General features: G+C 32.0%; 10 protein-coding genes and 1 long non-coding RNA gene across 15 annotated transcripts; 4 read left to right on the plus strand and 7 right to left on the minus strand.

Moving 5' to 3' along the window:
- Positions 1-340: 340 nt before the first annotated feature.
- Pdcd4 (Programmed cell death 4) lies at positions 341-4,057 on the minus strand. Of its 2 annotated transcripts, none has more exons than XM_047052445.2 (5): positions 3,630-4,057; positions 3,104-3,379; positions 1,680-2,554; positions 1,469-1,608; positions 341-1,383 (listed from the first exon to the last, which is right to left on the minus strand). In XM_047052445.2, exons 2-5 carry the CDS (start codon positions 3,357-3,359, stop codon positions 1,332-1,334), a joined length of 1,323 nt encoding a protein of 440 aa, XP_046908401.2. In that variant the 5' UTR covers positions 3,360-3,379; positions 3,630-4,057; the 3' UTR covers positions 341-1,331. The 2 variants fall into 2 exon arrangements, with proteins under 2 accessions (XP_046908401.2, XP_046908402.2); XM_047052446.2 differs by having other exon boundaries at positions 3,864-4,044.
- Positions 4,058-4,546: 489 nt separating this feature from the next.
- On the minus strand, positions 4,547-6,145 carry LOC124490002 (26S proteasome regulatory subunit 6B). Of its 2 annotated transcripts, none has more exons than XM_047052462.2 (2): positions 5,979-6,145; positions 4,547-5,871 (listed from the first exon to the last, which is right to left on the minus strand). In XM_047052462.2, exons 1-2 carry the CDS (start codon positions 6,009-6,011, stop codon positions 4,648-4,650), a joined length of 1,257 nt encoding a protein of 418 aa, XP_046908418.1. In that variant the 5' UTR covers positions 6,012-6,145; the 3' UTR covers positions 4,547-4,647. The 2 variants fall into 2 exon arrangements, with proteins under 2 accessions (XP_046908418.1, XP_075586225.1); XM_075730110.1 differs by having other exon boundaries at positions 4,547-5,874; positions 5,979-6,128.
- A 41-nt stretch (positions 6,146-6,186) lies between these two features.
- mad2 (mitotic arrest deficient 2) lies at positions 6,187-7,186 on the minus strand. The gene is made up of 3 exons (XM_047052533.2): positions 7,011-7,186; positions 6,879-6,931; positions 6,187-6,805 (listed from the first exon to the last, which is right to left on the minus strand). The coding sequence occupies exons 1-3, from the start codon at positions 7,078-7,080 to the stop codon at positions 6,317-6,319; spliced, it is 612 nt and encodes a 203-aa protein (XP_046908489.1). The 5' UTR covers positions 7,081-7,186; the 3' UTR covers positions 6,187-6,316.
- Positions 7,187-7,211: 25 nt separating this feature from the next.
- LOC124500588 (pre-rRNA 2'-O-ribose RNA methyltransferase FTSJ3) lies at positions 7,212-9,923 on the minus strand. Of its 2 annotated transcripts, XM_075730102.1 has the most exons (4): positions 9,748-9,923; positions 8,818-9,685; positions 7,307-8,751; positions 7,212-7,240 (listed from the first exon to the last, which is right to left on the minus strand). In XM_075730102.1, exons 1-4 carry the CDS (start codon positions 9,812-9,814, stop codon positions 7,224-7,226), a joined length of 2,397 nt encoding a protein of 798 aa, XP_075586217.1. In that variant the 5' UTR covers positions 9,815-9,923; the 3' UTR covers positions 7,212-7,223. The 2 variants fall into 2 exon arrangements, with proteins under 2 accessions (XP_075586217.1, XP_075586216.1); XM_075730101.1 differs by having other exon boundaries at positions 7,218-8,751.
- A 737-nt stretch (positions 9,924-10,660) lies between these two features.
- On the plus strand, positions 10,661-11,492 carry LOC124490047 (pseudouridine-5'-phosphatase). Its single transcript, XM_047052517.2, has one exon. It carries the CDS (start codon positions 10,661-10,663, stop codon positions 11,366-11,368), a length of 708 nt encoding a protein of 235 aa, XP_046908473.1. The 3' UTR covers positions 11,369-11,492.
- An 85-nt stretch (positions 11,493-11,577) lies between these two features.
- Positions 11,578-12,842, plus strand: LOC124490012 (galactose mutarotase). The gene has a single exon (XM_047052476.2). It carries the CDS (start codon positions 11,633-11,635, stop codon positions 12,740-12,742), a length of 1,110 nt encoding a protein of 369 aa, XP_046908432.1. The 5' UTR covers positions 11,578-11,632; the 3' UTR covers positions 12,743-12,842.
- On the minus strand, positions 12,733-13,907 carry LOC124490041 (ADP-ribosylation factor-like protein 6). Its single transcript, XM_047052511.2, has one exon. It carries the CDS (start codon positions 13,685-13,687, stop codon positions 12,887-12,889), a length of 801 nt encoding a protein of 266 aa, XP_046908467.1. The 5' UTR covers positions 13,688-13,907; the 3' UTR covers positions 12,733-12,886.
- Positions 13,908-14,062: 155 nt separating this feature from the next.
- Positions 14,063-20,704, minus strand: LOC124489907 (uncharacterized). Its single transcript, XM_047052312.2, has 7 exons — positions 20,444-20,704; positions 20,298-20,382; positions 18,501-19,426; positions 17,534-18,239; positions 14,731-17,471; positions 14,535-14,656; positions 14,063-14,470 (listed from the first exon to the last, which is right to left on the minus strand). The coding sequence occupies exons 1-7, from the start codon at positions 20,496-20,498 to the stop codon at positions 14,282-14,284; spliced, it is 4,824 nt and encodes a 1,607-aa protein (XP_046908268.2). The 5' UTR covers positions 20,499-20,704; the 3' UTR covers positions 14,063-14,281.
- Positions 20,705-20,823: 119 nt separating this feature from the next.
- Positions 20,824-22,363, plus strand: LOC124500590 (transcription factor IIIA). Its single transcript, XM_047064681.2, has 2 exons — positions 20,824-21,099; positions 21,163-22,363. The coding sequence occupies exons 1-2, from the start codon at positions 20,884-20,886 to the stop codon at positions 22,054-22,056; spliced, it is 1,110 nt and encodes a 369-aa protein (XP_046920637.2). The 5' UTR covers positions 20,824-20,883; the 3' UTR covers positions 22,057-22,363.
- Positions 22,364-22,770: 407 nt separating this feature from the next.
- On the plus strand, positions 22,771-24,567 carry LOC142597454 (uncharacterized). Its single transcript, XR_012832188.1, has 2 exons — positions 22,771-23,263; positions 23,343-24,567. It is a non-coding gene; the product is annotated as an uncharacterized LOC142597454 (long non-coding RNA).
- Positions 23,425-25,857, minus strand: LOC124489975 (PI-PLC X domain-containing protein 1). 2 transcript variants are annotated; one of them, XM_075730108.1, is made up of 3 exons: positions 24,854-25,857; positions 24,423-24,789; positions 23,425-24,103 (listed from the first exon to the last, which is right to left on the minus strand). In XM_075730108.1, exons 1-3 carry the CDS (start codon positions 25,554-25,556, stop codon positions 23,659-23,661), a joined length of 1,515 nt encoding a protein of 504 aa, XP_075586223.1. In that variant the 5' UTR covers positions 25,557-25,857; the 3' UTR covers positions 23,425-23,658. The 2 variants fall into 2 exon arrangements, with proteins under 2 accessions (XP_075586223.1, XP_046908382.2); XM_047052426.2 differs by having other exon boundaries at positions 24,857-25,792.
- Positions 25,858-26,994: the final 1,137 nt, after the last annotated feature.

A 26,994-nucleotide genomic window follows, 5' to 3' on the forward strand; every position in this document is an offset into this window, starting at 1 on the left:
TTTTTTTTGACAAACTATAACAACAAAATCTACCTGAGAAAAAAAATGATGTAAAAGAGAGAATAACTTTATTACCACTTGATGATATAATTATTAATTATAAATAATTTGAAAAAAACCAACCAACCAGCCAGTCAACAGTAGATTTCGGGACCAAAAAAAAAATATAACACATCAAAACTCTGAAAACAACAACATCGACCATAACCAATAACAATAATATACCAGAATTTTAATGAATCAATAAATCAATTCTTCTACCCTGAAAAAATGAAATAAAAAAAAAATTTAATAAAAAATACCTCGCTTGTTATTTTGATTGAAAATAATCAATAAAATGTTGTGAAAAAAAAGAAAAGAGAAAATCTCGAATTTTTTATTTTCACATAATCAAAATATTCAAATCATTCAATGTGTGTGGAAAGAAAGAAAAATAAAAATGACAAAAATTGCAAGTTTGTTCCGTTTTGTTCACATATCAGATACGATTGATTGATTTGTGATTTTTAAATTCAATGTTTTACCAAAAATTCTTTCCCATTTTGCCATTAGTTTATGTTTGTTTTTGTTTTATTTTCAAATGTGTCCAAACGATAATGATTTGAATGTTTATTACAATTTGACAATATCATTGTTCTTTCAAATAGATTCAATTTAAATTGAAAAAAATTTCAGTTTACTGTTGTTGTTTATGTTGAACTATCATCATTTGAACGATGAATGAGATTTTTTTTTTATTGAATTTGGACCATTTATTGACAAAATTATGATGAATATTTTGAGTTGATGGCTTGGACAAAAACAAAAAAAAATTTTAAATTTGTCCTCAATAAGTTCATTGTTGGGGTCCATATTAACGATTCATTAGTTTTTTATTCATTCAAAAATCTTATTTTCTCTCGCTCTGTAGAGTTCATTACTATGGCCTATGTAGATGGATGGAACAAACCAACGGCGGAATTTAATGTAATTTGATGAATGATGAACATGTAAGAATGGAAGAAGATGGAGCAAAAGAAAAAATTGTCTGTAGGATTTTTTCATTTAAACAAAAATTTTTCGAAACAATGCCATTCAGATTGAAAATTCTACAAATTTCACTTTAGAAATTTCTTTACATATCATCATCAGCAAAATCATCTGAAATTCGATGGTGGATGATATATGATGACGATGATAATGATGGCAACACATTAGTACATAGAATATATGATGAGATTTATAAAATTTAGAAAAAAATTTTTTGTTTGACAAATGACAGGAATACGAATCGAATGAAACTAAATTAATGGGCGGCGTAGCCATTTTTCAAAAAAAAAAAAAAAAAAAATTCAGGCTTTGATAACACCACCATCACCTTCAGACACGAAACGTTTTCGTCCCCTGTGTGTGTGTGTGCGTGGGTAGATATTTTGTGTGTAAGAAAAAAATTTTCATTAATTTTTCATCTTTGCTTCAATCTAATTACCTTTGTGGCATTTCTTTTTCCAATTCATTTGGAAATGATTCCAATTTTTCCGCTTTGGTTTTGATCGTTTCAAGTATTTCATATGCAAACGGTACATCAATGACAATATCTGGCATCTCTTCAAAAACACGTAGATAGCCCTATATGTATCAACAATTAGACAAATGTTATTACTATAGACAGGAAAAAACATCTGAAGAAAAAACATTACATTTTTCAATTGATCAATAGTGATGACGCCGGAATCGAATAAATATTTGAGCAATGCACAAATCTTATCGATTGTTGTCTCTTTACTATCTTCAATAGCTTTTACAATAGCTTCATAGACAAATTCATGATGGAAATGTGGTACTTCCAAATCATTGAGATTTGATCCAGCATCTGTTGCCAGATTCGATACGAGATATTCTTCTAAAATCAAATGCATCTGTTTGATCAGATATTTTACTGGTCGCATACCACCAGTAAAACCCCAAATTCGATCCACATTAATGAGACCATGTTTACTGGTCAATAAATCGTGTGCCACTTCAATGGAAAACTTTTGCGGCTTTTCCGTATATTTTTCTTTGTTACGTTTAACATAAATCGGTGGGATACAATCATCGGCAACAGCACGGGCAATAAAATTACCCAACAATTCATCCGCATTCGGTGTGTCAAGCATTAGATCAGGAAGCATTTCAAGCAAAACATCGAATGCATGTTCAATATCTTTCTGTTGAAAAACATGACCATACAAATCGGATATCAATACCGATGTCATTTCTCGATTAGCATTTTTACGTTCCATTGCCAATGAAATGGCAATGACAGCAATCATATAAAGTTCATCGCCAAAATTAAATTCTTGCAATGAATCGATAACCTCTTCAGTGTTACCATGTTCATAATATTCAGTGACAATCGGTTTAACATATTGTTCAATTTGATCTTCATCCAAAACCGGTGTTATGGCTTCGATTTTACAATTTTCCATATTATCTGAATCATAATTAGGATCATTTGGATCCAAATAATCACCATCACCATCCGGATATACTTCACAGATTTTTCCCCATGTTCCTTTACCACCTGCACCACCTGTCAACGGAAAAAGATAAAAGTAAATTTTTTAGCATATAGTTGTATAGAAGTTCGTAATTGAATCAACTTTCCAAGTTGTATTTACTAATAAACTATTTCTAACATACAACTACATGAAAAAACGAAAGAAATTAAAAACGCGCGCAATCGATCATCATGTTATGTTATTGATGATGATCATGATAATAATAATGATTATCGAATGCAATGACATGATCCAAGTTAAACTATACTAAATAATATTGAAGAACATCTTATCAATTATCCTTATCATCACAATAACAATAATAAAAATAAAAGTATGAATTTGTTTTGAAGCCAAAACAAGGAACTAACATATTACAGGCACAGACAGACATTGAATAAAAATGAGCGTGACTATCATCATTCGATTGTATTTCTTTCCTCATTTCATTCATATGACAACATCAATATTGTTGATTTTTGATACTTTTTTTCTGGAAAACAAAGAAATGACATCACAGGTCGAACAGGTAGATGATAGACATATGGATGGATGTATTGTCATTGTATTCAAAACATTACCTTTTTTAGCTAATCCACGACCAAATCGGCTACGTGATCGGCGACTATTTTTCATAAATTTCTTCATATTAGCTTCAGTTGTTGGTGAATGTTGATGAAGATCAGCATTCGATGCGGATGATGTGGATCCATGATTAGGAATCGGTTTAGCCATACCTTTACCAATCATCTCATGTTTGCCGTTATTATTATTATGATCACCGGTATCATCATGGCCATTGATTTGACCATCCGAACTATTTTTAGTCGTTGACATTGTTGGCAGATTTTTTTTTACTGTTGTTCAAATAAATTCGGAAAAACAATTGAATTTATTTTCGAAGAAAGAAAGAAAGAAGAAAGTTATATAAGCTAATGAAAACAAAAAATGACAAATAACGTAAAAGTGATGATGGCAGAATTTTTTCTTTTCGAATAATTGAAAAAAAAATTCGAAAAATAGCAGTAAAGTTATATTTCTTTCTTTGTTTTTTGGTGGCAGCAACAACAACGACAACAGACAAAAAATCTTCAAGATATAACATACACTTTCAATCAATCAATCATTTAATCCAATCAAATATGGAAATAATAAATGTTTGGCTTGGTTTCTTATGCCTGATGATGATTTTTTTTTTTGTATTTGATTCACATGACAATGTCCACACACAATCGGTGATGGCCAATGTTTGATTTTTGGTTGTCGATAGTTGTTTTTTTTTTTGGTAATGATGATGATGATGATGATGTTAACATGCCAGACATACACAAACACACATACCAGTTTTACTTTTAATATATTGGATTAGCTTCACTTGGTTTGGCTTTATGTTTTTTTTTTCTGTTGTTGGCTTGCTCTTCTTTCCTTGCTTGAAATCAATGATGTTGTTGTTGTTTTTTTTTGTAGTTGTTATATCGTCATTGCTTTTGCTGTTGGTTGTTATTTTGGAGATACATCGATCCACACACAAACACCACATATTTACATTCATAGCCTTCAATTATGAAAAAAATCAACAACAACAAAAAAAATTTACCAAGTGTTTATGGTAGTGGCATGAAAATATCAAATTCAGCCAAATTTTGTTAACAACAGAAAAAACAAAGAATAAATTGCGCTTGCTCAATGATCACCAATGTTGAATGTGATATGAGAGAGACCAAATCACGTATACCACCACCATATATACAATGATTTACATTCTGGAATATTCGAGAATTCAAATGTATATAGTATATACCGATAAATGAATTGGGATTCTCGGTGGTAGAATTCAAATAAATAGATGCTGTATTCATTAGAATTCTAGTTAGATTTTAAAGTAGTATTCATTATTTGACTATTTAAATGAAGGAGAAAAGAAAAATTAAAGAATTTGTAATTTTTTTTTCATTTAATTGTATATACTCGAAAAAGGTGGTGCTTTTTGTCCGGGCAAACAATATTCTCATGTCTCATAATAATGAAAAAAAAGTTTTAAACTTTATTTATTCTTTAATCATAGGAAAAAAATGAAATGAATTTAGTTTTCAGCTTAAAAGACGAGAGGAATCATTTTTTGCTCTTATTTATAGAATTCATGTTCAGATTCATCTTTTTTGATTGTATTCTTGTAACCTTTTTCAAAATCTTTGGGCAATACAACATAACGATTCTCACGTACAGCATGCATTCCAGCTTCTTGGCAGATGGCATTAATATCGGCACCGGAAATTTTATCCGGCCGTGCAACATAATCTTCCAGGTCTACTTCATCACTTAGATTCATTTTAGATGTAATTGTAGAGAAAATTAATCGTTTCTGTCGTCTATCCGGTAATGGAAATTCAATTTTACGATCCAAACGACCGGGTCGTAATAAAGCTGGATCCAATGTATCGGCACGATTAGTTGCCATTATAACCTTAACATTTGTAGTCTGATCAAACCCATCCATCTGATTCAATAATTCCAATAGGATACGTTGCACTTCACGATCAGCACCAGTTTGTGCATCAAAACGTTTCGTAGCAATAGCATCGATTTCATCGATAAAAATAATTGCCGGTGCATTTTCTCTGGCCAAACGAAATACATCTCGCACCATTCGAGGACCTTCACCGAGATATTTTTGTACAAATTCCGATCCAACAACCCGAATGAATGAAGCGGTAGTATGATGAGCGACAGCTTTGGCCAACATTGTTTTACCACAACCAGGTGGTCCAAACATTAAAACACCACGTGGTGGATCGATACCAATTTGTTTGTATAATTCAAAGTGTGTAAGCGGTAATTCAACTGCTTCACGAATTTCTTGTTTTTGAATATCAAGACCACCAATGTCGGCATAACAAACATCAGGTTTTTCATCTGGTCGTAACATTGCTATCGAGCTATCAGCTTCCGGTGGTAGAACATCAACCAATGCATTACTGTGTTTATGTAAAGCAACCGAACTACTTGGTTTCAATAATTCACGATCAATTGTACTTAGAATACGAACATAATAATTTGAACCGGTTGTTGAACCAACAATACCAGTATTTGCATCAACTGCTTCCAAAAATTGTCCAATTACTAATGGTACACTTTGTATACGTTTCACTTCTTCTTGAGCATGTAGATATTCTTTTTTCAAATTTTTCTGTTCATCTTTAATATATTCCTCTTGAACTTGTAGAAATTCCAATTGACGTTGTAATTTTTTATAGATAACATATAGATCATCAACATCATCGGTTAAAAGTGCTTCACAAATTGATGGTGTTATAATGTTTTTAATATCGCTTGGTGAAGATTCTTCATGCTGCTCCGAGATTCATGAAACGAAAAAAAAAATATATTTGTTAGCAAGATTTTCGAATAAGTAAATATATTATATAAACTATATAATCACCAAATATAAAATCTTACCTTTTCTGGTACAACGATACCAATCTCTTCCATGTTTTTTTGGAAAAATTTAAAATTTAAAAAAAATGAAATCCAATAAACTTTAAGGCAAAAACAATGAAATTCTGATTCGATATACACTGGAATTGGATGACAATCTGTTCAGTGAGCATGAAATGAATGAGATTGCTATTTTGTAGTGCAAATAAGAGTATCATAGATGGCGCTCTTTAATCATTGATTAAAAATTATTTATTTATTGATTTTTAATTCCTGATTTTTCGGTTAAGAATGACAATTTTTATTATGAAAAAAAATGTTTTACATCATTGATGAGATATATATCAGCATCAGATCATTTATAAACCATTTTGTTTATAGGCAACCGATGCTTTGATATTATGAATTTTAGTATTAAAACTCCGAAGCTGTACTTCTTCGGCGTTAGGAATGATATATGATGTTGAATCATACCAATCTGCTGATGGTAATTGTGTGTCTTTGTCCGTGAAAAAGAGAATATCAAATGAAACACGATCATCAATCAATGGTAAAAAGGTGACACTAGCCGTAATTTGTCGAATCAGGTCACGAATCTGAGTCTGTATTGCTTTCAAATCAACTTTGATCTGTTTATCCTCACTAACACTATTATCACAATCGATTTTGAATTCCCATCGTTCAATCGTTTCTTTTGTATCGATTCGAATTAATGCCATGACAACCCGATGAAGTTTTCGTTGTGCCAAAAATACTTGCATCTGATCGAAAATAGTTTGCAAATATTTTTTCAATCGTTCATCCGTTGACATAAATATGGTTAGGCCATAATGTTGTACGGCTGTAAACTATATATATCAGAATATTATCAAATGTTTTTCTTTTGTTGTCTTTGCAACTTTATCGTCTACCGATACTTACCGAATCTGGGGGATAAATGCTACGCTGGAATAGGATATTATTAATACAATAATCTTAATAAACAAAGACAGACAAATGAAAATAAATTCATAAAAATCATCATATTGAATCATATCAAATTATTTTACTTACTGAAAAATTCCTTAATAATTGACACTGATCCTTTCAGATTGATTGAATTACAAACACCAACCGATGACATTTTGAATTAATAAAAATTTTGATTAAAAACAAAATAGCGCAAAATTCTTTCATCACTTTTACAACGGTTATAATTTTGCCACTATTGTGACATAGATGGACATACAGTGGCAGAAAGATTGATACGCCATCTTGTAATTTAATTCAAAAATGGAAATGAACTTTATTTCAAACAATAAAAAAAAAATTTTATCGTGATTTTTGTGGTTTACGGAATTTTTTTTTACCTTTAGCAGCACCCGGTTTTCGTTCATTCTGTTGTTGTTTTCGTTTATCTTTTTTCATTCGAGAATCAACAATTTTATAACGACCTTTCACGCCGGGTGGTCGTCGATTTCCGTATTGTTTTTTTGCCACCACCAATGTTGGTCGTTTTTCATTTTTAATCGATGCTCTTTTATATATTCTACGTATAGTATCGGCTTTTTCTTTATTCGACATACTTGGATCTTCTGTCAGATTTTCCGCTTTGATTCGAGCCTTTTCCAAACGTCTCATCGTACGTTTCTTTTTTCTTGCTTTAGCTTCTAATTCTTTTTTAATTGGTCGAGAATTAATATCGGTTGTGGATTTTTTTGAATATTCTTGCGAGACAGGCATCGGTTTACGACAATAGGTTTCTTCTTCACGCTTAAACCAAGATGGTGCACCATCTAAATCATTGTTCATATAACGATTCCAGCCATCGTCAAGTAAATCTCGTTTACATTTTTTCGAATGAATCATTGCCGCTGCCATTGTTAATTCTTCGGGACTAAGCATTCGTTTGGCTTTTTCTTTACGGCTCATTTTTTTACTTAATCCATTCACCATTGATTGATCGTCTTTTTTCACAACCTCATCATCATCATCATCGTCATCATCATCATCATCGTCATCATCATCCACGTCGGATTCAATTTCTTTATCGTCTGATTTTTTCGAATTTTGTTGTTTGCCATCTTTTTCAATGTTTGATTTTTTAAAGAAAGAATTTTCAATCTCTTCCAATTCGATTGCTTCATCATCATCATCAGCAAATTCTTTGAATATAGGATTATCGAAAAATCGTTCACTTTTGACATCAGTTGGCTGATTATCGAGATCGACGATTAATTCATTTCCATCATCATCGTCATCTAGATCAAAATGAATTACTCCATTTTCTTTTTCATTTGTTTCATTGTCATCATAATCACTATTTTGATTTTGGCCATCATCATTATCATCATCTTCAGATGATTCATCTTCAGAATCTAGATATTTATCATCTTTATCATAATAAATTTTTTTCTTTTTATCTCGATTTTCTTCATCATCATCATCATCATCTAATACAACATCGGGATCAACATCTTTAATTTTGTCCAAATCTTTACGTATCTTATTTAAGCTGAATAAATCCTGTTCTTCCTGTACAAGTTGATCATTTTCCAACACCATTTTCAGATTCATTCGTTCGGCTAATTTACGTTTCTCTTTGGCCATTTTCTTTTTCATTCGTTTCAATTTGATTGTTTCTTCATTTTCAAATGAATCAATTTCTTCCACTTCATCATCATTATCATCAATATTTTCATTGATATCACTAATATCTTCTTGATCATTTTTCAATTCTTCAAATTCCGTTTTAGATTCTTTAGCCATCTTTTTCATTTCACTTCGTAGTGTACGACGCCAATTTATTAAAAGTCTATAGAAAAAATTTTGATAATTATTTCGGTTAAATTTTATGAAAGAAAATCAAAAAAAAACTTACGTCAATTCTTTTCTACCAAGTACTTTAATATCTTTGAAACATTCAATAATTTCATTCGTGGTTGATGGATGATTTCGGATAAATTCGTCATCGATAACAATTTCACTTGCTTTATTCAACAATTCAGCATAATTAGCACTTTCAATAAGATCGATAGCATTCAATTTTTTATATAAAAGTATTTGTCCATCATCATAACCTTCTGCTTTAGCTTTTTTCTGTTTCATACTTGCTTTCAGCAAATCATTTGTTGTTATTTTTTGCTCTGCATCCGGTAACTCAGCGAACACGTGTGCTGGATCAAAAAATTTAGGATCAATTCGATCTGGAGCTATAAAATTTTGACAAACAACAAAAATTTCGGCCGATTCATTACGTGATGCTTGTGGTTTAGTAGCTAGTACTTTTTTGAAGAATTTATTCATAACCCAAATCAATGCATTATAATCTTTGGAACGAAAAACTTTTGTTATGAACCAACCACCTTTGACAAGAAAATCACAGGCCAAATGTAATGCCGATAATGTAAGACGATTCTGTTCGAATGCATCATGTATCCAACTTTTACCAACATTTGGTGCACCATCATTGAGTACAACATCAGCTTTCCATGTTTTTAGATTTTTCTTCAATGAACTTCGACATTTTTGTGTAGTTATATCCTCTTGTAATGTGATAACATTATGAATTGGTTTGATTGGCACTAAATCCACACCGATTATAACGCTTGAAACGGGCATATATTTTTGTGCCACCTGTAGCCAGCCTCCTGGTGCTGCACATAAATCAATTAATACTTTGGACTTTTGTAGAAATTCAAATTTTCGATTCAATTGTATCAATTTGAATGAGGCACGTGAACGATATCCTAGTTTAACAAAAAATATTAAAATCAAATAATATTATCTCCATTTCAAATATATCTCTTACCAGTCTCTTTGGCTAATTGATAATATTTATCTTTACGTTGTTTACCCACTTTTCCTTTTTTACCCATTTTATTCGTTTGTTTTCGTAAGAAACAAAATAAATTTAAATTTAAAAATATGAAATTCTAAACACACAATAATCGTCGTGTGTTTATGTGACCACATGGCTATCCATCAATCATGAACGCCATCTTTCAGTCAAATCGTGTAATATAATTTTTTTTCAAATAATTCTTGTGCGGATTTGATTTAATTTTGATCCAATTCCCACATTGGCAGCCGATCACTAATCAAAAGTTTTTATCAAATGTCAACAAGACGTTTCCTGATGATTATGGTAAATTTTGAAAGGTGTCAAAGCCTTGTCACTGATAACAAGGAAATAATTGATTCGATAATTTTCTTCGCCTATATTAGGTTTATGAAATCATGCCTTCATGAAAAAAACTTTTGATTTTTTCCCTACTTTTTCAACTTTGAAAGCAGGATCAATCAAAAGATTTTCAGCCATGTTATTTGCGGTTCACGGTAATTTTTTAAAAATTTAATAAGCCTTTTCAAATGTGAATTGGCAGTGGAAAACGCAAATTATCATTTTTATTATCAAATGCATTTACGAAATTTAGCTGCGAGCATTTCAGCCTCATTCAACAGCTGAAGCAATATAATAAACGGCATTGTTCTCAATCGATAGCTATTTCGATATATCGTTTAGCCGCTCTATCAAAATCAAGATTTCAATTTTGGAAAGTGTTCTTCGACATGTATTTTCTGTTATATTTATTCACATTCATAAAAGTTTGATTTAGTTTTTGAAAAATAAATCAACAAGTTGGAAACTTCTTTTTAAATTTCAAATTTTTTTGCTTCTTCATTCATATCATTTGTGTTGAATATATTTGTTTGTGAAAAAAATGGACCAACAAAAATCACATGGAATAACCCATGTAATTTTCGATATGGATGGACTTATATTTGATACGGAAACTTTGTATGAAAAAGCTTATAAAAATGTACTTGGCCGTTATGGAAGTGAATATACATTAGATTTAAAAATTAAAATTATGGGTCGTCCTGGTTTAGATGGTGCCCGAATTCTGATTGATGAATGTAAATTACCATTGACCATTGATGAATATCTAGCCGAAATGACTATTGAACATGATAAAGTTTTTAGTGGTCATGTACCATTGATGCCCGGTGCTGAACGTTTAATTCGACATCTTTATGATCATCAAATTCCAATTGCCGTTGCAACCAGTAGTAAACGTTATACATTCAAATTGAAAACCAAAGAACACGGTGAATTATTTAAATTATTTGATCATATTGTTATTGCAAGTGAAGATCCTGAAATAACGGCTGGTAAACCGGATCCACAAACATTTTTAGTTTGTGCTAGACGTTTTCGGCAACCACCATCAACAATGACTTCGGTGCTCGTATTAGAAGATTCAACAAACGGTGTACGAGCAGCAAATAAAGCCGGAATGATATCGGTTTGGGTACCCGATCCACAGATTCGATCACGACAACAGATTGATGCCCATTATACATTGGATTCCTTGCTTGATTTTAAGCCTGAACAATTTGGCCTGCCACCATTTTCAATTAACCATTAAAAAAAATTTAAAAAAAATATAGACCTATTATTACTTATTGAACTATAGAAATAATAAATTGTTTTTTTTTCTTATCTTTATAATAATTTACATTTATATTGAATAAAATATTGATTTGATGATTTGATTATTGTTTTGGATAAAAATATTTTTTTTTATTTTGGGTGGGGGTCCTGTGAATGATTTTTGTGAAAGTTTTCTTTGTATCAATTTACTCACTTGTTGTTTTACTCAGAGTTGAAATTTTCAATTTTCTTTTAAACGATGCCAATCGAAAAGACAACATTCCACGAAGGTGGTGATAATGATAATGTTGTTACATTATATTCATTGACCAATGGACGTTTAACGGTCAAAATTATTGATTATGGTGCGACAATCATACAGATTCGATATCCTGATCGTGATCACATTGAACGTGATGTTGTACTTGGATTCGATGAATTTGCCAGTTATAAATCGAAACTGAATCCATATTTTGGTTCGACAATTGGTCGTGTTGCAAATCGAATTGCGAAAGGAACATTTCGTTTGAATGAACAACAATATCAACTATATCAGAATAATGGTGAAAATAGTTTACATGGTGGCCTGATTGGATTTGATAAACGACAATGGAAACTTTCGAATGAAGCAGATAGATCAATAACATTGATGTATGAATCATTCGATGGTGAAGAAGGCTATCCTGGAACCTTAATCATTAAGGTTCGATTCGAAATAACCGATTCGGATGAATTACAAATCGAATATGAAGCTCAACTCAAAAATCAAGATTTGTTGAACGTTAACAAAACAATTGTTTCATTAACAAATCATTCATATTTTAATCTAAATGGATGTTATGATCAAGATTCGTTGAACGTTCTGGATCATAAAATTTGTCTTTATGCTCGAGAATTTCTTGAAGTTGACGACGATCTAATTCCAACTGGCCGTATATTACCGATAAAAGATACCGTTATGGAATTTGCCGAACAACCACTTCGAACAATTGGTGAACGTAAATTTCCATATGATCATTGTTACGTGCTTGTGAATGATTCAATCGAATGGAAATGTACAACCAGGCGACCTTTACGATTAGCTGCAGAAGTTTATTCACAACGAACTGGAATAAAAATGTCATTCATGACCGATGAACCGGCATTTCAATTCTATATCGGCGGTTTCATACCAGAACACGGATTACAGACGAAAAAAACACAAACATCCGAGATGATCTCATTGGGAAAAAATTCCGGTTTCTGTCTCGAAGCACAACGATTCCCAGATGCTATCAATCATGATGGCTGGCGTAAGCAGGTAATTCTGGCCACAAACGACATCTACAGACAACAAACTATTTATCAATTTAAAATAGCTAATATTTGAACTGTTTTTTTAATTTGTACGAGAAGAAAAAAAATCAATTGCACACTTATTGATCAGCTTAGAATAAAAAATGAATGGGAGAGAAAAAATTGAAGAATATTCACTACTAATCGATCGGAATAATTTAGTCATCAGATTTTATCATTATTTCAACGGTTGTTGCTTCAATGATTGATTATAGTTGTTGTTGTTGTTGTTGTTGTTGTTGCTGTTTGAATTGTGAAGTTTCTTATTGTTAGCCAATTGTACCAATAACCAATCAATACCTTCCTGTACGCCATCACCGGTCAATGCATTTGATGATTGTACATGCCATTGTTTATGTGGTAGTTGATGTAGACCCAATGTTTGGCTAATTTTTACTGTTGGTAACGCTTCTTTAAGATCCATTTTATTAGCAAAAAACAAAATAGGAATATCCTGTTTCGATGATGTCGATCGGTCATTATTGATTGATTGATTCATATCTGTTGATAAATCCTCATGATTAGGACCATTCTTGTTAGATTCATCATGACCATCATCATGTACACCATTTTGTTTATCATTCATTCGACTTTTATTATCCAAAACAACTTGCTGATGTTTGAGCAACATTTCCAATTCATCACGAGCAACGACTAATCGTAAGGCATCGGTTGAATCGACAACAAAAATAATACCTTCAACACTATCATAATAATGTTCCCAAAGATTACGATAACGACCCTGGCCAGACATATCGAACGCTGTCAATGCAATACCCGAGCGATTACGTTCTATGCCGGATAAACGTTCGACAGTATAGCCAACAGTCGGTACAATCTCTTCTACTTGATCTTCTTTACGTTTCAAATAATTCAATATGGTAGATTTTCCCGAGTTATCTAGGCCGACAACCAAAACATTTGCTTCACGACGTTTTAGACCAAGAATGGTGAGAAATCGTCCAAAAAATGATGACATCTTGATCGACAATCGGATTCAATGTTTAGTGACCAAAAAATTAAACAAACAAAAAGCTGTTGACGATGACACAGTGAAAAACATGAACCAAAATTACTAAAGAATATTGAAATATAAAAAACATGACAACAAACAAACAAAAAAAGATCGAATGTATTCGGGAAAAACTCCGTTGTCACGGAAACGGGAACCAAAAAAAATTTTGAATGTAAAACCAGCATAAAACACAATTCATTCCAAATACACACACACACACACACACACACACATATGAATTACATTCGTATGATGACATTGAAAATCTTAATTTTTTTCTACTTAAAATTCGATCGATAAGAAACTAAAGGAATTGAATTGAATGTGAATAAAAGAAGGTCAAGGTGTATTCAAAATTTTTATTTTCAAAAATTCAAATTTCAATATGTTCGATTAAAAAAGAATGAAATGAAAATGGATAGAGAAATTGGGAAAGAAAAAAAAAATTAATTTCGTTTTTTGTGGGCATAAGTGGTGTGTGATTGAAAATTCTGGTTTTAAACTGAAAAAACTGATTACAGAAAAAACGGTAAAAGAATTAATATGGATTTTCATAGATTATTTAGTTCCACTGGTTATTTCCGGCGTAGCGGCAGCGGCAGTTGTAGCAGAAGTCGAATTTGTTGCTGTAGTAGTAGTAGGAGTATCCATTGATGATTTTATCGGATCATTTGAACCTTCGAGTGTTTTCATCAATCCATTCAAATCGTTCACAGATTTCAAACAAAATTTTTTCAATTGTTCATACTATAGAATTGAAAAAGAAAAAACGGTCAAAGTGGTCATAAATCAGATATTGTTTGAAATTTACCTTTGATTTGATTTGATCACGATCACGTTTTACAGCACAAAGTTCCTCATTTTGTCGGCCAGTGGCAGCTGTCATTTTCTTTTGTTTAGTTTCCAATTCTTGTACATAATTTTCCAAATGAGCTAGATAATAGATTAGAAAAATTTGGATTTTGTTAACAACAAAACGAAAATGAAATAATTATTGAAACCCTTACCAATCTTTTTTGTTGTTTGCGTCATTGAATCCTGAAGACAAACTTTGATCTTTTGATCCTGTTCCGATTGTTTTATCAATTCCTCAACATTATATTGTATAGAATTTCTTTCGATAATCAGTGTTTGATCCTTAGTATTATCAGCCGAACCAATGGCCATATTTCGATTAGTTGACGAACACGATGAGTATGATACGGTTGGATAATGTATCTGTCGTGGTATTAATTGTGATGGTTGTGGAAAAAATATGTACATTATTCTTTCATTCATCAATGATGATGATATATGAATATTGGCCAACGATAATAATGATGAGACTAGTGATTGAAATGTTTTCTTCGATTGTATGAATCCAGTCGATTGTAACAATGTATTGAGATCATCGGCCAACATATAGCCACAATGACCTTTTTCAAAATATGAGAATGCCAGATGAACATAATTGATTGGTGTTGGTATACGACCACTTGTACTATTGGTATCCGTATTTGCAGCAACCGGTAATGTTGCTGGTATAATCGATTTCTGTTGCTGTATGCATTCAAAGATGGAAGACAGAATATAACGGGCAAAATGCATGGTCAATGAATCTCGAATGAATTCGGCAACAATAATCAATTCAAATTGATCAAAACGATGTGGATTCAATGCCGATTGTAATGTTACTATTGATAATGGTTGTTGACCCGATCCAGTTTTTACTTTTATCGACGATGGTATGGCTGTAAAATTATTATCCATCAATTGTTTTTTATGTTGTTTGAATGGTGATTCTTCTATTTTTGAATCATTCGATTCTTGTTCATGTTGTTGTTCAGATTTAGATTTTTTCATAATTGTTTCCTTCGACTTTGATTCATCTTCATCATCACCATTAGCAAGATTATCATCATCATAATTAGCAACTTTAGAATCATCGAGTTTTCGTTTCTGACCAGACAACAATATCAAATCTTCATTATCATCCATTTGAGAATTCAGTGGAGATGATTGATTTTCCTCATAATGATCATCAATCATATTGATATCTTCAGATTTGCCAATAGTCAAATCTTGTTGTCCATCAATTCCGATACTATGACCATGGCCACTATCTTCACCGGAAAGAATTCGCAATGATTCTTGACATACTTGTTGCAAACGTTGAAATAATTGTTCTTTTTTCCAACGACTTTCGAAACGTATATAAAATTTTTCTAATTCATTTTTTAATTCAGCCACTTTAAGACCAGCCATCGTTTGCAATAATTTCTCTATATATTCTTTTTTCTCTTCATTCGGCACATCTTTAATGCAAACACGATCAGTAGATGAAAGTTTCAATGAAACTGTCACATTGTCATCAGTGTTTGTTTCCATTTGTTCTACTTTTTTGGATTCAACTTTCGATTTTGTTGATGATTCATTGGATTCTGGCTTTATATCACTAGTCTGTTTACTGGTCGTTGATTTCAAATCTGTAGTAGTGGGGATTGAAATATTATTCGAATCTTCTATATCATTTTTAAATGGACGATAAATACTATCAAATGATGACCAAATATCTGGAAAATAAATTTTGGTCACCTCATAACCAGAATTTAATGGATCAATTGAATTGTCACGATTATATATGAATGTAGAGAATACACGCCATTGTCGACATGATGATAGATTGAGACCAGTTTGTTCCCAAACAATTCGTATAGCCGTATTGATTAGATTCGGTTCATCATTATCCATGTAGCCATCCAGATCACGCTGAAATTTTCCACCAATCAATGAATATCCATCATTACTATTACGTGTGACTAATAATTGAAATAACTTATGAAAATGTCCAACATGATTTGCGGATTTATGACCACCGCCACCACTTTGTGGACCAGGAAATTCTGATCCAAATAAACGTTCATAAATTTCAGCCAATGATGGTAATGATATAAGCAATACTTTTACATTGAATTTATGGCTCAAAACTTTTACAGATTTCTTCGAATGTTTCGTATCTTTTTCTCCATCTTTATGTTTAGAAGATTCATCCGATTCTGCGCATTTCTTCATTTCTTCATTTGTTTTCATTTTGATTTTATCATCATGTTCATGTTCATCATCATCATTATCATCAACATCGGTATCAACATCTATTTTAGCATTTGTTTCATTTTCCGTTTTAATTGATTGTTGATTTTCGATCGATTGTTTTTCTGTGTCATTTGATTCTTCCTCTTTATCCTGTTCTTCCTTATCAACTTCCTCTTCTTCGGGTGTTTGTATTGTTGATGCGTCTGCAGTTGTTGGTGGCTGATCCACTTCCATAGTCGATGCAGATTTGATTGATGTATCGGTTTGTAATTGTTGTTCATTTTCTATTTTCTTATCATTTTGGCCGATTTCATCCATTTTCTTATCACTACTTTCTTCCTCTTGCGGTTTTGGCTGCTGTTGTGATTTATCCGATTGCTTTTCTTTATCGTTTTCATCTTTTGAAATTTCTTTTGTATCCTTATCTTTTTGTGTCGGTTTAATATTGTTTGTCACTTGGGAAGATTTTGAAATCCTTGAATTTTCCTTATGATGATGATGTAATGACGATGTATCTTTTTTAACTGGAACAATAATTTTATAAAGGATTGGTTTAGGCATATTGAATAAATCAAAATCATTTTCAACGTCGTATATGATTTCCTTCAAATCTGATGGTACATGTACAGTATTGGAACCGAAACGTGATTTCAATTCAGTTGAATTGTATCGATTTCTATTCATGGGAAAAAACAATGTAATAAACATAAAGTTATGATATTGAAATATTCATCATACTTGATTATCGATGATTTCGGTATGTTACATGGTTCATAACGTCGTTTAGGTAGATAGGACATTAGATTCGATGCCGATGATGATTCATTACGACGATTCGATGTACCACCAGCTGTACTATTACTAGTTAAACTTGGTGATGGGGAAATCGAACGTTTTGATGTTCGATCTCGTTCACGATGATCTCGGCGATTTTCGCGACGATGTGAATCATTTTGTCGTTCCAAGTTTTTATGAATATTATTATCCACTTGTTTCGGGTCACGATCACCACGACGATTATCATGACGAAAATCTTTATCCCTTTGAAATCGACCTCGATCTTCGTTGAACGAATGTTGATCACCAAGACTACCACCACCACCAGTTGATTGTAGCAATTTTCGTTGATTAGCACCTAATGAATAATCCGGACCACTACGACCAAAATTCGTAGGTTGATTAGGACCTTGTTGATGTAGGGGTTGTGAAGGTGGCGGCTGAAATCGTTCCGGAACAGCATCACTAAATCGAGATGGTTTCGAACCAAAACGGTTAGCTGAACGTGGATCTTCACGACTAGGGCCACGAAGACCACCACCACCAGTACGTGGATCATCACGTTGATGATCCCATCGACCAGATCCTTGTCTTGAAGGTCCCCCAGTACCAGGAGCAGTTGGAGGTTTTGACTGTTGATTGAATGGTGAACTTATAAAAGCTGAACCTATTCAAAAATGTTTAGAAAAAAATCAAATTATAATAAAAATTTTTGAAAAAAAAATCTCATCAGAACAAGTTTTTCAATAACCTAAAATAAAAATGAACGTTATTATCCCGTTATTCTATTCTATGTATTATAATAATAATGGAAAGAAAAAATTAACGACAATTTTGTTGACAATGAAACATCATCATTAATGGATCGACAAAAACAAATATTAAAGGGAAAAATGATAAAAGACAAATTGAATGAAACAATTAATACCAGGTGTTGATGTATATTGTAAAGAACCAGGATGATGGCCTGGCCCTCCTCCACCACCAACACTGCCATATTGTCCAGATGGATTCGATTGTTGTTGTCCCACAGTACTATTAGTAACCGGATTTGCTGTTGTACAATATTGGGATAATTGTTGAACAGCAGCAGCCGCTTTAGCCAAATCTACAGGTGACACGGTTGCTGCAGCAGCAGCTGCTGCGGCCGCAACTGTTGAATTATTTGTCGATGTTATCGATCCGGTTGTTTGTGACGATTGTATACCACCGGATGTAGCAGATGGATGATAAGCAACTGTTGGATTATAAACCTGTGGTGGCTGTGATGGTGGCGGCTGAAGACTTGCCGTACCATATGGTGAGGGTTTTTGACCACTATTTAAAGATGATAATTGTTGCTGTTGTTGTGTATGATATGGGTGACCCAAATGACCACCAGCAACAGGCGATGAGTATCCTAATTGTCCGCCGGATAATGGATGATTTGTAGGTTGTACATGTTGTTGCTGTTGTTGATGAGGAAGATTATGTGAATGATACATATTCGTTTGTTGTTGTGTTGCCGGATTATTATTTGTATTACTATTAATTGTATTCGATTGTAATGATGATGATGATGATGATGATGGTGGTGTTTGTGAAGGATTATAAGATGGATGAGATGGCGCCACACTATGCAATGATTGTTGATGATGATGTTGCTGTAACGATGCTGGTGATGATTGAGTATGTTGATATGATTGTGATGTTTGATGTAATGAAGGTGGTGGCTGTGGTTGTTGTTGAGATGGCTGTTGATGGATCGGTTGTACAATCGTTGCGTTCCAATTGAATGGTAAATTTTTCGAATATGTACATTCGAAAAATACTTTATCACCAACTTTTACTTGTGATGCACCACCTTTGACAACACTAAATCATTTGGAAACAAATTGGAAAAAATTCCGAATCCGAAAAAATAGGTGAAAAAATGAATGTAACCAATATGATTCGATATGTGGTGTTAGTGGCCATTCGATTAAATATTGTTTCAATATTATTTAAGGGAATGATAAACCATCCATATATGTCATCCAGGAATTATTATCAATCAATGATGAATGATCGATTTCATTTACCAAGTTTCAAATGTGTAAACACAACACACAAGCACATTTTGTTTTGGATACGAATATCACATAAATAATAGTGAATAATCACAAATAACGATCAATGGAATGAATACGAAAATGAATGAAGAATCCAAATATTTGTGTTTAATATCCATACAAACACATATATCCGGGAATCGAATCCAAAACGGGTGTAAAGCAAAATTTGAAACAAAATCGAATCATTTTTCATCATCATTAATATATATAATACGTTTTAAACAATTTGTTTGAATTTAAATTATCCATAATTTTTTTTTGTTTTCATTGTGGTGTTTTTTTGTTTGACCATCCCATCCATCCAATCGTTCGATTCATGTTAATGATTCAAATAAAAATCGAATAGAAAGAGAAGAGAATAAGAGAGAGAGAGAGAGGAGAAATAATAATTAGGTCTAAAATAATAAACAAAAATCATTCAATTCCAATATTTTGTGTTTCATCCAACTACAAATATCCGTACGAAATACATGTGGCTATATGAGAAAAAAAGATTGGTAAATATAGTTATTCATCCAATTGTTGTTTTGACCAATGATCAACATTTCAAATTCATGTTCAATCAACGAATAATGAATAAGTAGTGAATGAATGAAAATCGTGAATAGAAAAGAAATAAAAGAAACAAATACCTCAATGGAAAGAAAACAGAATCGTCGATGAAGCCAAAATTGTCAAGAATTTTCGTTATCGTTCCTGTTGATTGTTTTGTTGGTCCTAATTGCAAACAGGAAAAAAAAGTGAAAAATTTTGAAAAAATTATTCGAATCTTTCATACCTAAATTCGATTGCTGTGAATTATTCGATTGTTGTTGTTGCTGTGCTGATAACATTCTGATGAAATGAAGATGGTGATAATACAATCGAATCACATACACACTCACATATACAAGTTATGTGATGAGAATGAATTTTAATGAAATTTAAATGAAACAAAAAAAATTATTATTTCTAATTTCAATTTTTTTTAGCCCAACTTGATAAAATGTGTGAACAAAGTAAATTATAAAATACATGCTCGCCTTCGCCGCTCATTGAGCAAAGTTAATTTCTTTTTGTTGGCACCTCCCTCCTTGATCGTTCTCGATAAAAGAATCATTTCATTGGGGACCTTTCATTGATTCTGTAATATTCTAAAATGCAAGCGTGATATTTTTTTCATTTTTTTTGAATGTTTAATTTTCCTGTTTCAAATGAATTTGTTTTAATATTTTAATCATGATTTTTAATGATAATATGGATGAACCGGATATTATTGAAAATATAAATGCTGATATGTTGGTGATCAATGATGTTGATGATAACGATAAGCTTGTAAATAAGAAACCAAAAAAAAGAAGAAAAAATTTTCAATGTCCATATGAAGAATGTGATGGATGTTTTGTAAAGAATATTCGTCTACAAACTCATATCCGTATCCGTCATACCGGTTATGTATGTTTTTTATTTAATTTGAATAATTTTTAAAATTTTATTAAATTTTCAAATAAAATTCAGGCACCGTACGAATGTCCACGCGATAATTGTCGTGCATCGTTTGCATGTCAATCCTATCTTAATAAACATTTACGTCGACATGATAAGGAACCATCGAAAAAATCTCGTCAACGTCGTGAATATGCATGCACAGAATGTCCTGAATTATTGTTTCGAAATAAAACTCAACTAAAACAACATCAAGCAAGTGTACATAATCAAATGCCATTTAAATGTGAACATTGTGAACGTGGATTCATTGTACGTTCGAAATTAAATGCTCACCGACGTCGTCATCGTGGCTATCAATGTGGCCGTGAAAATTGTAATTATCAAACTGATAAATGGACTGATTTACGTAAGCATTTAGCCAAAGAACATCGAAAACTTGAATGTAATGTCTGTATGAAAACATATTCATCATCATATCATCTACGTGTACATCGACAGACAGCTCATCCGGACGAATCAATAGAAGTACCGAAATTTCATTGTCCACATACCGATTGTGATCGAAGTTATACCCGTTCGTCTTCTCTACGAGGACATTTACTAGCTAATCATTGTGATCCGAAACATTGCTGTTCAAATTGTGATAAACGATTTCGACATAAAAAAACATTGGTGGCACATTTGGATCGTTGCCATTCGAGCAATAGTGGCAATAATGAACGAAAAAAAGTGATATCGAAAAAAACTTCAAAGATTAAATTAACCAAAGCTAAATTGGATAAATTACTTCGAGTAAAATCATTGTTTCAGCCCAAACAATCGAATACTGAAGAAACCACCGATACAGATTGTAGTGAAAATATCAATCACAGTGATGGTTATGATGATAATAATGACAGAATCGATTATGATATGTTAGCCGAATCGAATCTCATGTCCGATATGTTAAAAACCAATCAATGAAGGCAGGCATTCTAAACGAATCAAAGTCAAATGAAAACAAAAATTAATCAATCAATCATTCGATTTGAAACAAAAAAAAATTGACCGAATGAACTTGAAATTATTTCAATTCAATCCAATCATAGGTCACACACACATACAAAAACACTGATAATCAATCAATTGGTAATCAAAATTTTTTTGAAAACAAAATTAATTGAATAATATTTGGCAACACTATCAATATATATGGTGAAAATTGTTGAAATTTAAATTAAAACTTTTGTCAAAGAATGAATAAATTGAATTTCTCCCAAAGGGGGAAGAAGGAACACAAGATGGAAGGAAAAAATTTAAATTAAATCATTTTCAATTTATATGCGTGTGTGTGTGTGTGTGATCCAGGATCGATGATGGATTTTTTTGCCATCGACGGAATCCGAGGAGCCTGTTGAACCGTAACTTGTTGTTACCATTAGGTTTGGATGATAATTTTTAAATTAGATGATGATAATGTTGATCTTTTATTAGGGATTTTTTATTTATTTTCTTCAATTCGAACTAGTCAACCATGAACACACAATGAATGATATAAAGGAATGAAAAAACCTCTAATAAACGAAACTTTTTTCTCACCAAATTTTCTCATTTTGATTTTTTAGTTCGTTTTCGATATTTTTCCGCTTTCTATGTTGATGTTGATTGCTATATATAATGACAAAAAAAAACAATCCCGAAACGAATAGATCCATGTTGTTAATATGTGTTCGATATTCGAATGATAATCATTTTTTTCGTTCCAATACTAGAAAATGTATCATAATCTTGGGTGTCGCTACAAAGTTTCGCATTCGATCTTTATTGATTGATTGATTTACTTTGATTTTAATCGTCTGAAGTGAATTTATTCGTTTGATTGAAAAAAGCATTTTTTCGACAAAAAAAATTATTCATCATTCGTGATCATCATCTCGTTCAAAATAAAAATATCATACGAACGAATGAAAAAAATGTTCCATACAACAAAACGGATATTATCAATATCAATATCTTTATTCGTTGTGGTCATCATTTTTATTATCATCGTTGTTGATGCATCGATTGGTTATAAAAAATTTCTTAAAGGTTTAATTGTTGGTGCACTTTTAAGCAAAGGTAAAGGTGGTGGTGGTGGCAATTATCAAGATCAACATCATTATTTTTATCCGGTTAGTTATTATCCAACATAGTAAGTAAATGAAAAATGATGATGATGATTTTAACTTGGCAAATAAACTAAAAAAAAAAAACTTTATTTTTTCATACAGCAGCGATAGCTATGATGATTCATATGATTCATGTTCATATCGATAATAATCGAAAAATAATAATGTTGTTCATCTCTTTTCATTATATTTCCTTCAAGTTTTTTTTACACTATTTTTCAAAAATTTATTCACCTTCACCTTAAACACACCCACACACAAATTTATATGACAGGAAAATTAGCATTTGTAAAATAATAAAATAATATATTTTTCACCTAACAAACAAACAAACAAACAAACAAACAAGCAAAAAAAAAACAATTTAAAATTTTTTTTTTGACAATTGAAAAACAAAAGGAAAATCATTCGGTAGTTATTATGATGATTGAAATCGTTCACGATTAACATCGATAGATATGTCAATTAGATCGGAACCGAGAAAAAAATCACCGGCAACAATATTCGTACAATTTGACCAACGATAACGGAACCATTGTTCATAATTCATATTGACTAAAGCGGCCATTTCACGTAAACCATGATAACGACGAAATAGTACACCTTCAACTGTTGGTGTTAATTCAGCCATCATCGAACGCAATAGATGTGTATTATGAAATGATCGTGATGGTTTACATATCTGTTCCTGAATATATGATTCCAATTCGATTAATTTATCCGTATCAGCCCATAAATGTTGTACTGGTGGCCATAACATTATCGAATCTGGTAATTGGCGAACATCGAATTTATATGCATAACAAATCAATACGCGTTGATTACGTGCAATCAAATTACCAATGGTTGGTAAACCTTTAGAACTGTGTATGATTAAATCAAATATAATTGATAAAAAATGAATGAATGATCGATTAAAGAGAGAAACAAAAATCAGGAACAATTATCTAACCCTATTTCCTATTGGATATATAATCATAATCATAATATTATATATAATGATTATGTTTATAATTACAATGTAATAACAACAAAAACAATTGACAAAAGTTCAAACCAATAATTGTCAACATATATTATATGATGTCGATGGTAATAATCAATTTTTTTCTTTCTATTTCTTTTGTCAGTTCATTTCACACTTGGATAAACCATTTCATCGGTGATTCATTTGTTCATTACCTGTATGGAATAAGATATGGGCCAAGTTGTTGATGTATGATGTCGATAAATGTCTGTAAACGTTGACGCATAGCTTGTAAATCATTTTCACCATCAAATCCATGTACAAATCGATGAAAATCAATAATAATAATTTCGTGTGTTGTACGTGTTAGAAATTTTACAACTTGGCGTATGGCCTGTTTCAATGTAATACAATTACGTTGCATATCATGTACCATCCAATATTCTTCAATCCAATTAAATGTCTGGCTATCCGTATGATTTGTTTGATTATAGACGGCAACACGCCAATCCATATATCGGATACCGTAGGCAAGTTGATTGTATAAGCTTTCATCCTGTGTATATTGAAATCGGCTTAAAACTATTGTTATAAAAAAAAATTTATCCATTTTAATTAATTTTAAAATCAAATTGATGAAAATTACTACCATCAAGTTCATAGATATCGTAGGAATATTTTTCATAACTACTTGCATCATGTGTTCCGGGTATCATCAATTCGGATAATCGATGATCTTTAATACGTTCAAATAATTGTTCCATCCATCGAGCTTGCATTCGAATACAATTTCTTGATTCAATATTTTCATGATGATTTACATAGACAACCATATATTGAAGACAATTTTCATAAGGATCATCTTTATCGGTTTTATTAAGATTCGTTAGATTTTGATAATTAAATTCTAAATCACTTTTATAATAACGTGGAAATGTACGATTCGTTTTCGTATCGATCAATGGAAATGTTCGTATCTGTACAGAATCATTTGTCCGATAAATGGCTAAATAATCACCAGGTTGTGGTGGTACCGGACGTCGCCAATGTATTTCCAATGCACGAATTAATAGATCACGATTATGATCCTTTGAATCATGTCCAGTTACATTCACCACCGATGATATGGTAAGCCATACACGTGTTTGTGATAGCTGTGATTCATAATGTTTTAAACGATCATGATATCGACGTTCATGTTGATCATTTGGATTCTTAAGATCTTTAAGGAAATCGGAGAATCGATTAAACAATCGTTCGAATGGTGATTGATCTGAAGACAAAACTGTATGACTAGATAGAAAATGTTGAATAACAATAATAGTGATGATGAACACGATCCTTGTCATTGTGAAATGAACGGAAATTTAAGATGAACGAATCAACAAATATTGAAGAGAACACAATCAGAGTATCGAATTTTAATAGAATGTAAACATGAATTCAATGCGGATATGTTAAAATGACAACAACAACTATGATGATGGTGTTCCACAATTTAGAAAATAATTATCTAAATTCAACATGTAGAAAAAAATGATTAAAAAAATATAAATGTATATGGATGAGTTGTTTAAAGCCTCTATCATGGGGAGGGGGAAAAATACATTTCTCAATAAGTCAAGCGAATGCGTTGTTTTTGCCATCATAATCATTGATCACAATCAAAATAATGTTGATTAATATTAATATATATATGAGGATGCTATTTTATCATTTAACAAGTTTATTGGTCTATGTTTATTTGTTTCAATTTGATACTTAGATGGCTTTAATAGCTGTGCATCACATGCACATTTGATTAGGATGTAAATCAATTGTATAGCATCAATAAATCGTTGATATGATACATAAGAAGAAATCATCATGGGATTTAATAACATTGAGAAAAATTGGCACGAGTCAACAAAATATAAATGAATTTTCATTTCAAAATCATTCGAATGATGAGGAACTTGGATTCAAATAAAATTGAATGACATTCAATGTAAATGAATATTGGTGATGTTTTTTTTTTGAAAATTATATTATACCAGCCCGGTACAGGCGCTTCGCGCCTGCCCCAGACTGGCCCTGCGGGGCTGACTCCTGACAGTCAATATAGCTGGATACCCGCAGGTGTGGCGGCTGCGCCACCCCCCTGCTTGGTACCCAGCCAAAGGTGTCTATTTTAACGCTTCGTGCCTGACGGTGGGTTTCTATGCACGGCGTGTTGCTTCCGGCCTTCGGTTTGGTACCGCAGGGTCAGCCATCACTTGTGCATTGCACCTGATACCGTTGAAAAAGTTGCGCACACCGAACAGCATAATTATTATTGCTAATCGAAAAGTTGAAGAAATGCGATATTTTTGGTATAGATAATGTGGTCATTGTTGATCTTTTCCTAAATTTCCTGAACAAAAATCTTCAGATTATAAGGATTTTTGCAGCGGCAAAAAGCCACATAAATCATTCCATGTTGCAATACTGGTGTAGAAAGGTACACACTTATTTTATCGAAAGATTTCCCTTAAAACATTAATTAATTGTCAGAGCAAAAGCCAATACGACAGGAAATCGTCCACGCACCGATTGGTATAAGATCTCATCGTTTTGCTGCAAAATGAATCATAGCCTCCTTGTCAATATTGAGCTTCAATGCTGCGTCTATTATTTACAAATAAACGCGTGCCATTGAGCAAACCACTTTGTGGTTCAATATTGCGACTGAACATGATAATCGATCCAATGTTTAATCCAAGTTTGTGTCTATAGATTCTATAGGATAACCTTGTGGGTTCATCGCCA

The sequence above is a fragment of the Dermatophagoides farinae genome, chromosome 4 (genome assembly GCF_024713945.1).
Source record: "Dermatophagoides farinae isolate YC_2012a chromosome 4, ASM2471394v1, whole genome shotgun sequence".
In the NCBI taxonomy this organism is placed as follows: domain Eukaryota; kingdom Metazoa; phylum Arthropoda; class Arachnida; order Sarcoptiformes; family Pyroglyphidae; genus Dermatophagoides; species Dermatophagoides farinae.

Bases quoted from the DNA above. Each gene is read 5' to 3' on its own strand.
- Pdcd4 (XM_047052445.2), bottom strand. From the start codon at position 3,359: ATGTCAACGACTAAAAATAGTTCGGATGGTCAAATCAATGGCCATGAT. The intron at 2,555-3,103 runs GTAATGTTTTGA...TTCCGTTGACAG, and splicing joins TCGTGGATTAGCTAAAAAAG to GTGGTGCAGGTGGTAAAGGA. The intron at 1,384-1,468 runs GTAATTAGATTG...ACACACACACAG, and splicing joins GAAAAAGAAATGCCACAAAG to GGGACGAAAACGTTTCGTGT.
- LOC124490002 (XM_075730110.1), bottom strand. From the start codon at position 6,011: ATGGAAGAGATTGGTATCGTTGTACCAGAAAAG. The intron at 5,875-5,978 runs GTAAGATTTTAT...TGAATCTCGGAG, and splicing joins GTATCGTTGTACCAGAAAAG to CAGCATGAAGAATCTTCACC.
- mad2 (XM_047052533.2), bottom strand. From the start codon at position 7,080: ATGTCATCGGTTGGTGTTTGTAATTCAATCAATCTGAAAGGATCAGTG. The intron at 6,932-7,010 runs GTAAGTAAAATA...TTGTTTATTAAG, and splicing joins AATTATTAAGGAATTTTTCA to ATTATTGTATTAATAATATC. The intron at 6,806-6,878 runs GTAAGTATCGGT...TGATATATATAG, and splicing joins GCATTTATCCCCCAGATTCG to TTTACAGCCGTACAACATTA.
- LOC124500588 (XM_075730101.1), bottom strand. From the start codon at position 9,814: ATGGGTAAAAAAGGAAAAGTGGGTAAACAACGTAAAGATAAATATTAT. The intron at 9,686-9,747 runs GTAAGAGATATA...TTGTTAAACTAG, and splicing joins TCAATTAGCCAAAGAGACTG to GATATCGTTCACGTGCCTCA. The intron at 8,752-8,817 runs GTAAGTTTTTTT...TTTTTTCTATAG, and splicing joins CTTGGTAGAAAAGAATTGAC to ACTTTTAATAAATTGGCGTC.
- LOC124490047 (XM_047052517.2), top strand. From the start codon at position 10,661: ATGGACCAACAAAAATCACATGGAATAACCCATGTAATTTTCGATATG.
- LOC124490012 (XM_047052476.2), top strand. From the start codon at position 11,633: ATGCCAATCGAAAAGACAACATTCCACGAAGGTGGTGATAATGATAAT.
- LOC124490041 (XM_047052511.2), bottom strand. From the start codon at position 13,687: ATGTCATCATTTTTTGGACGATTTCTCACCATTCTTGGTCTAAAACGT.
- LOC124489907 (XM_047052312.2), bottom strand. From the start codon at position 20,498: ATGTTATCAGCACAGCAACAACAACAATCGAATAATTCACAGCAATCG. The intron at 20,383-20,443 runs GTATGAAAGATT...GTTTGCAATTAG, and splicing joins TTCACAGCAATCGAATTTAG to GACCAACAAAACAATCAACA. The intron at 14,471-14,534 runs GTAAATTTCAAA...TCAATTCTATAG, and splicing joins GTGATCAAATCAAATCAAAG to TATGAACAATTGAAAAAATT.
- LOC124500590 (XM_047064681.2), top strand. From the start codon at position 20,884: ATGATTTTTAATGATAATATGGATGAACCGGATATTATTGAAAATATA. The intron at 21,100-21,162 runs GTATGTTTTTTA...AATAAAATTCAG, and splicing joins GTATCCGTCATACCGGTTAT to GCACCGTACGAATGTCCACG.
- LOC124489975 (XM_075730108.1), bottom strand. From the start codon at position 25,556: ATGACAAGGATCGTGTTCATCATCACTATTATTGTTATTCAACATTTT. The intron at 24,790-24,853 runs GTAATTTTCATC...TTATAACAATAG, and splicing joins TATCTATGAACTTGATGGTA to TTTTAAGCCGATTTCAATAT. The intron at 24,104-24,422 runs GTAATGAACAAA...AATCATACACAG, and splicing joins CCATATCTTATTCCATACAG to TTCTAAAGGTTTACCAACCA.